At 55.6% G+C, this 10375-nt stretch overlaps 1 protein-coding gene and 1 pseudogene across 2 annotated transcripts in view; one reads left to right on the plus strand and one right to left on the minus strand.

Moving 5' to 3' along the window:
- The window catches only part of MAPKAPK3 (MAPK activated protein kinase 3), a 28398-nt gene extending 24523 nt beyond the window's left edge, over positions 1-3875 (plus strand). Inside the window, exons 7-11 of one of the 2 annotated variants that reach the window (XM_058288991.2) lie at positions 102-177; positions 478-602; positions 1513-1598; positions 1851-1931; positions 2560-2843. In XM_058288991.2, the coding sequence (XP_058144974.1) occupies positions 102-177; positions 478-602; positions 1513-1598; positions 1851-1931; positions 2560-2712 (521 nt within the window). In that variant the 3' untranslated portion in view covers positions 2713-2843. Of the gene's footprint in view, positions 1-101; positions 178-477; positions 603-1512; positions 1599-1850; positions 1932-2559 lie in introns of both variants that reach the window. The other variant, XM_004451775.3, reaches the window with a different exon arrangement.
- Positions 3876-7093: 3218 nt separating this feature from the next.
- On the minus strand, positions 7094-8972 carry LOC101441680 (receptor-type tyrosine-protein phosphatase alpha-like; annotated as a pseudogene).
- Positions 8973-10375: the final 1403 nt, after the last annotated feature.

The following is a 10375-nucleotide window of genomic DNA, read 5'->3' on the forward strand; positions in this document are numbered from 1 at the left end:
GCCCGGGCACCTACATCCCACCCTGCCCGGGCCGCAGGCTCCTGCCTGGACTCCAGGGCCCCTTTGGGCTGAGAGTCCTCCTGTGCCCTCTGCCCTGGCAGCCCCCGAGGTCCTGGGTCCAGAGAAGTATGACAAGTCTTGTGACATGTGGTCCCTGGGCGTCATCATGTACATCCTGTGAGTGCCCCCCTCCCTCCACCGCCCTCCTCGTCCCTGCCCACACGCTGCCCTGCCCCCTACCCTTGGTGAGGCATCCGAGGGTTCCCTCCCCATGCTACTTAGCCTTTCCTTCCGGTCACGGGCCACCCCTCCAGGTTCCTGAAGGGCCCCTGCCAAGGGCAGACAGCCTTTTTGGGGTGTGTCTGGGGTCCCCAGGCATGGGGTTACTCTCTGCCTGTCCGGGGAAACGGGGCGGTGAATGGGCCTGCCCTGGTGCTGCCCCCGCCTTTGTGTGGAATGGCTTCTGCCCTCCCTCAGCCTGTGTGGCTTCCCGCCCTTCTACTCCAACACGGGCCAAGCCATCTCCCCGGGCATGAAGAGGAGGATCCGCCTGGGCCAGTACGGCTTCCCCAACCCCGAGTGGTCAGACGTCTCTGAGGACGGTGAGTGGCCCCCCCTGCCCCCCCTGCCCTGCCTGGCCCCCTGGGCCATCTTTCTGGGCGATACCACTCTGGAGTCAAACTAACCTGTGTTCACATCCTAGCCCCCCACGTCCCAGCTGTGTGGCTCTAAGCAAGTCACCCAACCTTTTGGAGCCTCAGTGTCTGCCAAATGGGCTTAACACTTGCCTCATCAAAACCCCTTCTAACTCCCATCTGTGGTTCATATTTCCCCTCTGGATACCACAGATAAGTCTGCCTCTAGTAGTTACTTGTTGTCATTTCACAAATTACCTAAGACACTTAATGGCTTAAAACAGTAAACAGTTCTTAGCTCGTGGTGCCTATGGGTCAAGAATTCGGGAGCTGCTTAGCTGGGTGATTCTGGCTCAGGGTCTTATGAGGAAGCTGCCAAGATGTTGGCAGGTGCTGCCATCACCTGAGGGTTTGACAGAGGCTGCTTGGTACCTTCATGCCTTGGTGGCCGGCTTCCCCCAGAGCAAGCAATTCCAAGAGGAGAATCAGGAGGAAGCCACGGTGCTTTTTATGACCCAACCTCATTTGCCATTCTACCACATTCCATTGGTCACAGACCAGCTTGACATCCAGTAGGAGGCAACTACACAAAGGCTGGGATGCAGGAGGTGGGCACCAGTGGGGACCGTTTTGGAAGCTGACTGCTATAGCCCCCTTTCCCACAACAGTGAGTCAGGTTATCACATCCCTCCCCAGGGCTTTTCTCTGGCCTCTGCCTGAACAGTTCTCCATCCATTCAAAGTTATTCAGTTAAGGGCACGGGCCGTGCAGCAGGGAAGGGTGTGCAGCCCTTGCCCCCCACAGACTTTGTGGTCTACAAGAAGGGGTGGACAGCTGGCTCTGAGAATCCCTCCCCTCTCCTCCCTGGCCTCTCTAGCCAAGCTGCTGATCCGCCTTCTGCTGAAGACGGACCCCACGGAGAGGCTGACCATCACGCAGTTCATGAGCCATCCCTGGATCAACGTGAGTGCCTTCTCATGCCCTGGCAGGTGGGCGGTGAGCTGATGCCCAAGTCCCCTGGCCCAGGCGCTGGAATGGGCCCATAGTACACAGCCTGGCTCTACCACTGGCCTGGGCAGGCTCCTTCCTTCACTTCTCTGGGCCTCAGTTTCCCCATCTGAGACTGGGAGAAGGGGGAGGGGGGAGGGGAGGGGAAAGCCAATGCTATTGCAGTTGCCTCCAAGTTCTAACCCATGGGCTTGGGGCTCCTTGCAGCAATCGATGGTGGTGCCCCCGACCCCGCTCCACACAGCCCGCGTGCTGCAGGAAGACAGAGACCACTGGGATGAAGTCAAGGTGGGCTGCCTTGCCTCGGGCTCCCTGCAGGTTCCAGGGTTTGCAGAAGGGGGCCCTGGGGCAGGGGCTCCCCTGTGTCTGGACTTGGGCGCCTCCCCCAAGGCTGAGCACAGGGTGTCAGTGACTGCCCCCGTGGCCCACCCACGGCCCCCAGGGCTCTGGGCCCCACTCGGGTGGTGCTCCTGGATCACCCCCTCAGTGAAGGGGGGCTTTGGGAAGGGACTCTGGTGCCAAGCTTTGGCCATGTCCCCTTTTCTAACCCACAGGAATTGGGAGGGTGGTCAGCCAGGTTTTAGACTCAGCAGAGGCTGGGTTTGAGCATAGGGGGCGCAGCTCTGAGCCCCAGTTCCAGGCCCCTGTGCCCGGGCACTGGTTCTGAGCAGAGAGCTGGGGTCCAGTGTGACCCTTGAGAGTGACCCCAGGGAGTTAGGCTCCTTTCTGGGTGTCTGAGCAGGTGAGCCCCGTAACCACACAGAGGACGGTAGTGCAGATGTCATGACAGCAAGGGCTCGGCCCCGGGCCAGGTGCCCACCCAGCACCGGCTGTGGCAGCCACTGAGATCACCGGCGATATTAAGGGGATAGAGGGTGATGGCCCTTGACCTCTGAGCCCTGCTGTCTGTGCCCAGGAGGAGATGACCAGCGCCCTGGCCACAATGCGGGTGGACTACGACCAGGTGAAGATCAAGGACCTGAAGACCTCAAATAACCGGCTCCTCAACAAGCGGAGAAAAAAGCAGGCCGGCGGCTCCTCGGCCTCGCAGGGCTGCAACAACCAGTAGCTCGCAGGGCCCGGGGGAGCCGCCCCTCTCAGCCGGGAGGACAGACTGGAGCCCGGGGCGGCCCGGGCCGGGAGGGCGCAAGGCGATTTTCTTAAGCAAAGGATTATTTCATTGTGCTTTACTTTGTCACTTGGAACTTCATGTTGGGGAGCCCTGACCCAAAACCTCCCTCAGAGCCCCAGGGTCCTGGGGGAGAGGGGCCTGCGGCCTGCTGCCTCAGCAGCTTTGGCCAGGGGCGCCGCCCAAGGGATGCCTCGACTTTGTTCTGCCTTGGGGCGTGGCCTCTGCCTTCTTGGCCACGGGAACCTTGGCTGGGCCCCCCCTCTTCCCTGGAGACACTCCCCGGTGGGGCGAGCCCGAGCCTGGCCTTGGGAAAGGCATCCGGGCCCCTGGTTGTCATGGTGACCAGGGACCCTGCTGCTGTCTGTGAATGCTGAGTGAGCAACAAGGGAGGGCCCGCCGCTGCCTTCTTGGGGCGGCCTGCGTCCCTCGCGCCAGCTGCCCCTCGGGGGCTCACCCGTCTCTGGTGTCCCTTAGGCTGCAGAGGTTGGTCTGCCTGGCTCCCCGGGTGGTCAGCCCCGCCTTGCTGCACCTCCCCCCCGCGGAGTCCCTGTGCCCAGCCATCCTGTCACTACCACCCACTCAAAGGATGGTCTCTCATCTCAGCTGCGAGCAGGGGTGCTTTTAACCCTTTCCCACTCGGGAAAATATCACTGTGACAAAAGGGTGAGCTGCCCTGCCCCCACCCACCCTCCGATCCCAGGCAGGCCAGCCCCTCTGGAGGCGCCCACGTGAGGGCTCACCCCACCCTGTGCTGGGAGATGGCGGGGGAGGCCCCTTGGTGCACTTGCCTGAGATTGGTTGTGACCATGGGTGCTTGGGGCAGGCAGGAGGCTCCCCTTTTATCAGGGCTCTTTCTACACTCTGGGTCAGAGCCAGAGGTCGGAGAGCTGCTGCCTTCGACCTGAGTCAGGGCAGAGGCCCTTGCCTTGCCGGCCCGGGGGAGCCTCGGGGTGCTGTGAGCCCGACAGGGGCCTGATAAGTGCCTGATACCACCCTGGCTCCTGGCCGCTCTCTCTGGCGGGAAATGCCAGACCTCGTGGGATAGGGCAGCCCTGCTGGGTTTTCCATCCAGATATTAATAAACACCGTCTTGGCACTTGCCCCTGGTTCCTGGATTTCTCTTTTCTACATGCTTGGACAAAACTGGCCCAAGGGCAGCTGCTCGCTTCCACTAGCGATTTCCCCACGGCTGGAGAGGGTGCCGGGCGGACTCCAGGTCACTGCAGCCTCCCCAGACGTGGAGAGATCTGAGGCGCTGAGGGACGGCGGCTGCCACGTGCCCCCAGCTCTGTGCCACCCCCGTGCGCCGTGTGTGACACCTACCCCCAGCCCCGCGTGCACCAGCGCCTGCTCGCAGCAGCCACCCCCAGCTGCGGGCCAGCCTGCTGAAGGGCGGGCAGAGTGCCTGCTGCAGCGCGGAGCTATTTTCAGAAGCTGCCAGATTTCATTTGGCAGAGAGAATGTCAGGGAGGGGAGGGGGCGGGCCGCTGGAAGACGGCCTTTTGACGACTCAGCCACAGCACCCGCAGCCCTTGGGAGGCCTGGTGGGCAGCCTCGAGGGGGCCCGACTGTGGCACTTCTCCCCAGCTCTTCTCTCCAAACCTCCCCTTTTTCCAAGAGTTCCTCCCTCCCCCTTCCCTGCAGGGCATGGGGGAGGGCGTGGAGAGGCAGCAGGCAGGCACTCCTGAGGAGGTGCCTCGGAGCCTGGTGACCTTGGACAAGTCCCCCAGGCTCCCTGGCCTCAGGCTCCTCAACCGTGTAAGGGGTGGTAACAGTGCCCACCTCGCAGAGTCATCCGGGCAATTGGGGCAGGTGATGGGTCATGAAGCCCTTAGTGAGGTGCCTAGCACCTGCCTAGCATCCTTTGCCATTGGGATGGAGAGAAATACCTAGAGTTGCCTGAGGGGAAAAGCAGCCCGGCCCCAAATCTACCTTCTTGGGACTTTCCACCCAGGAAATCAGAGTTCTCCACCTGTGGGCATCTGCTCAAGTGCCTGCAAGCTAGATCCTCCCTTGGCCTGTCGGAGGTGGGCGAGCAAAGGTGGTTAGCGGAGGAGGCAATGGAAAGATTGCTTCCCTCACCCATCTCCCGTGTCAGTTTTGGGAGCTTCTAAGAGCTCCTGTGTCAAGGCCACGGGAAGCCAGGCCCAGCCCGGTCCCGCAGCAGGTGCAGCGCTCATAAGCCAGGGCTGGTTACCTGGTCACCTGTTGACTTCCTCTCTGGGCCTCCATGTGGCCCGGAAAAGGGAGCAGATCCCAGACCGTCAGCTGGAATCAAGCGAGCCAAGCCACGGGGCCACACGTTCAGCCTGTACAGGGACAGGGCATTTCCACGGACTCCAGGGTGGTGTCCCCAGAAGCTCTTAGTGAAGAGTCCCGGGAGAGACAGGCGCACCCATGTACATGTGAGTGCACGTGTGTAGGGGCTGTTCCTTCCCCACGGTGTCCCCTCACCCAGCCGACAGCGGTGCTCTGCCCCGCCAGCCCCCCTCTGCCCTCAAACCAGTCCCTCAGCGTCAGAGCTAAGCTGCCTCTCAGAGTTTGGGCCTGCCGCGACCTCTGCAGGTGTCTCCATGCTCCCAGGCCGGCTTGAAACTCCCTGGCAGGTGGGGGCTGGGGGCCAGGTCCTGGGTGCTGGCTCTGAGCCTGGCTGCCTTGGGCCGGCCCTTTTTATCCCTAATGGATCCCCACAGCTGCTCCCAAGCCCAGCAGGCTACGGTTCTTCCCCTTGTCTGGGCAGCCGCATCCCAGGGTGGGAGCCACATTCTATTGGTGACAGAGGCCAACTCTGACGTCACATGGGAAGGAATGACTCCAAGGCAAGGAGGGGTCTGGGAGGCCCACCTTCCACCCTGTGTGCACTGTTTGGTTTAGAGCCACGAGCCTTGAGCGTGGGTCCTCCTGAGGCCTTAGGCAAGGCTGTTCCCCCTTTCTAGGGTTGCCCCTCAGTAAAATGAGGCACGGATTAATCCGGTCAGGGCCTTGCCTGCACCCTTGGCAGAGGTGTTGCTGCCAGATGCTGGGAGGCAAGGAGTGCTCTGTGGTCTCGGACAGACCATGCACGTCTCTGGCCTCAGCGTTCTTACCTGTTGAAGGGGTTAGGCTCACAGAGGCCGGCAAGGTTTTGGGACAGGGGAAGGGGAGCGGAGAGGCTGAGCCCAAAGGCTTCGTCACCGACGTGGCCCAATGCCTGCTGGTGATGGGCAGAGCTGCGCAGGCCTCTTCTGCCCTCTCTCTGTTTCCCCTGACCGGGGGCAGGCAGCGGGTGACTCGGGAGCTGGTTCTCTGGGGCTCAGAGCAGCTGGAAGGGCACGGGCAGGGTGGGTTAACTGAGGTGTGGGGCCACCTGCTGGTCACACGGTAAGCAATCAGTGGGTGCCTACTGTATGCCAGGGTCTGAGGGAGCTGTGGTGCTACTTTGGCAGGGTGGGAGTGGGGGGAACCACAGCATCATAATGTGCAGCTGCCATTTACTGAGTGCCTACTGTGCGCCAGGACTGTGTGGGCTTTGCATGGATCGTCTCATGTAGTCCTCATATGCCCACCTTACAGACAGACAAACCGAGCCCAAGCTCTTAGCCAACTTGCTCTGTTCTAGAAGATGTCAGAAGGAGGAAACACTACTTTTGACTGGGGACAATCATGGAAGGCTTCTCAGAGGTGATGATTTGTGTACTCAAAGGGCAAGCCAGGTTTGGATAGACTTGGGGGAAAGGGCATTTCAGCTGGAAGTTACAGGGTGAGTGAAGGCGTGGAAGCGTTAACGGGCTGTACCAGTGTAAAGAACGGAGATCAAATCTGTTTGTTCCATGGACCCCTTACGAGTCCACATGATGCTGTGTATTATTTAATAAATATATCACACCTGCACCAACACGTGGCCACAATAATATTTTTTTGAATTTTGATTCAAGCTCACAGACCCCTCGTTAAGACACTCGGGTTCAGTGGGTGAGAGATGGCCGTGGGCAAGGGGATTGCTCATTTCTTTAGCCCACCTTCTGCAGGAAGACACGGTGGGGTGCTCAGGGACAAGGCAGTGGGCATCTGGTGGCAGCTTCTCCCTCCTCGTGCCCTCAGGGCACTCCCATTCACCGAGCATGTCCCCCTTTCCCATCCACAGCTGACACCCCCAGGAGATTTACCCAGCTTTTTTTTCCCAATCCAATATCACACTTTTTAATACCCCAGTAAAACACTGGAAAAGGGACTGTCAGTGCTAGCACAATTATGTACAAAATTTCTATCTAACAGGTAATAGAAGCCTATGTACAATTACTAAAACAGTTTATAAGATATATACACAATGTTGTATGTATTAACAAAGAATATTAAAGAAACCAGTTCTGCCCATAGGCCTCAACACCGCATACTTGAAGCTGGCGTAATCTGCAAGTGCGTCCTTATATTCCTGCACCGCCTTGTAGCAGAACTCATGCCGTTCCAGTGCCTGGACCGTGGGTGGCCTTTGACAGTCTGAAAGGTGTCCAGAATCCCCTCTGCTTTCCTCGGTTCCAGGACTGTGCTCAGGGCACAGAAGGTCCCCCTCCTTCCCGCCCCGGCCCTGCAGTGCGCGGTGAGGGCCGCTGCGGCTGCGTGGCTGCAGTGATGCTGACCACGCCTTTCTCGTGGCCCGGATGCCGGGAAGTGGGACTGCCGGATCTGCGGGTCTTGTTCTCCCTGGTGTTGGTGCCAGGGGGTGCCTGACAGTGCAGCTTCCGCAGTCCTCCTCCTCCTTCAGCTCCACTGTGATGTCTCCAGAGAACGCCAGTCCCTCAGATGGCCAAGACTGGGCACATGTCTCCTGACCCATTAGCATCACGATGGAACCGGATTTCCACTCCCCGACCATTCACCAAAAACCTTCAGTTGTGGGAGAAGGGGGCCCTGGCTGCCAGTGTAGGAGTCCTGCCGGTAGCTGTCCACGAACAATGCGTTCACAAGGTCTGTGTTCTTTTCACCTCTCTTAACTGGAATAGTCGCTGCTGAATTCAAATGGAGTGAGCTGTAAAACCTGGCTCTTCTTCATGTTGACTGGAAGGTTTCTGGTTGCATCTTGGCAATGTGAATTTCAATCGATGTTAACTTCTTAAACTCCTCTTCTAGTCCACTGTTGCTAGTCCCTGGGATTTTGAATTTCTAGAGAGGTCACTTCCCATTCTGTGTCCCCATAAAGATAATGCTCCAGAAGGGCTGGGTGTGTGACAACACACTACGTTTCTTTCTGCACCAGCCTGGCAGCGCTGCGCCCCTCCACCTTCCTCTCTGTGTATTATGTCCTGCCTGGGGTCGATGACAACAAAGGTATCTCTTCATGCTGCACTCACACCGCAGTGGACCACGACAGGCCTTTACTTTCTCAAGGAACACGAGTATGCTGATCAGGGTGAAAGGTACCCCCAAATCTGGCCAACTGGTAAAGTGGAACTGAGGGATGAGGTGCCGTGGCTTTCTGTTGGTCACTTTGCCCAGCTGCTGAGTGCCGGACTTTTGGACTGGGTAGTCCACCAGGACAGTCACATCCTCTGCTGACATGTGGATAGCCCCATAGATCCAGCAGCCTGGATTGGCCAGCACGCTTATGGGTAAGCCCACGTACACTCCTTTCTCGCCTTCGAGATGGTCACCATGACGATGTGGTTACAGTTTGTTCCCAGATCATCCTCCAGAAATCATTCACTGTTTCTTCTTTTTTTTTCTTTCTTTTTTCTTATTTCTCCCCCCTCCCTGCCCCTCTCTATTGTCTGCTCTCTGTGTCCATTCACTGTGTGTTCTTCTGTGTCTGTTGTATTCTCATTAGGTAGCTCCGGGAACCCATCCTGGGACCTTCCAGAGTGAGAGAGAGGTGATCACTCTCTTGCTCCACCTCGGCTTCCTAGTTCACTGTGTCTCATATTGTTGCATCATCTTGCTGCGTCAGCTCTCTGTGTGGGTGGCACCACTTCTGAGCTGTCTGCTCTCCTGTGCGGGGCTGCACCCCTTACACGGGGGACACACCTGTGTGGGGCAACACTCCTTGTGTGCAGGAATACTCCATGTGGGCCAGCTTGCCACAGGGGCCAGGAGGCCCTGGGTATTGAACCGTGGACCTCTTATACGGTAGGCAGAAACTCTAACTGTTGAGCCATATCTGCTTCCCTCACTGTTTCTTCTTTTGGCCCTTGTGCAGCAATGAATTTGTCATTTTCTTGGTAGCCACTGATACATGAATGTAATCAGAATCTGCATTTAAAATCTGTTTTGTCTATTAGTATCACTACTCCAGATCTTTTACTATTTGCATGGATGATCTTTTTTCAAGCTTTCACTTTCAACTTGGTTGTGTCCTTATATCTGAGGTGAGTCTCTTGTAGACAGCATATAGATGGCTCATATTTTTTATCTGTTCTGTCAGTCTATGTCTCTTGATTGGGGAATTCAATCTATCAACCTTCAATGTTATTAGTGTAAAGGCATTACTTACTGAGTCCATTTTATCATTTGGCCTTCAATGTTATATCTTACTATTGTTTGTCTTTTTATTCTTTTAGTTACCCTTACTAATAATCTTCATTTCTTCACTCTTCTCCAAGTCTCTCGACCTTGTTTTTTTCATATCAGGCAGTAGCACTCCCTTTAATATCTCTTATAATGCTGGTCATTTGGTAACATACTCTCTCAATTTTTGTTTTTCTGTGAAGACTTTAAACTTACCCTAAGTTCTGAAGGATGGTTTTGCTGGATAAAGAATTACTGGCTGGCAGTTTTCAGTACCTTAAATATTTTATAACACTTTCTTCTCACCTCCCTGGTTTCTGATGAGAGATTGGCACTTAGTCTTATTGAGCATCCCTTGTATGTGATACATTGCTTTTCTCTTGCTGCTTTCAGAATCCCCTCTTTATCTCTGGCACTTGTCACTCTGAGTAGTAGATGTCTCAGAGTAGGTCTATTCAGATTTATTCTGTTTGGGGTGTATTGTCCTTGGATACTGATATTTATGTCTTTCTTAATGGTTGGGAAGTTTTTAGTCATTATTTTCTCAAATATTATTTTGTACCTTTTCCATTCTTTTCCCCTTCTGGGACACCAATAATGCATATGTTTGTGCATTTCGTGTTGCCATTCAAGTCTCTGAGACCCTGTTCCCTTGTGACTTTCATTCCCATAAGTTCTGTTACTTTTCTTTGCAGGGTTTCAACTTGTTCTTTATGTTTTCCCAGGGTCTTACTAGCCTTTACCTTTTTAGTCATATTTTCCTTCAACTCCTTGAATTGATTTAGGAGATTTGTGTGATTTTCATTGATCAGTTGCCTTCAATCCTTTGTTTTGTCAGGATTTTTTGTTTGTTCCTTTGGCTGGTCATCTCCCTTGCTGCTTCTTAGTATGACTTGTAATTTTTTGCTACTGTCTAGGCATTTGAATATGTCTTGACTATTGGTTTTGTTTCATGGCTCTTTGATTTATGGCTCAACTTATTCTAAGTCTTTAAAATTGCCCAGCTTAAGTTATCAAAATAGGGCCAGGGACTCACTAATGGGGCACAGGTTTGCCCCCAGGAGTTTGGGACAAGAGCCACCTGAAAGTGGTTTTTCTCCTTGTAGTTTCTGGGTTGGCCAGC

The sequence above is a fragment of the Dasypus novemcinctus genome, chromosome 26 (genome assembly GCF_030445035.2).
Source record: "Dasypus novemcinctus isolate mDasNov1 chromosome 26, mDasNov1.1.hap2, whole genome shotgun sequence".
Taxonomy (NCBI): domain Eukaryota; kingdom Metazoa; phylum Chordata; class Mammalia; order Cingulata; family Dasypodidae; genus Dasypus; species Dasypus novemcinctus.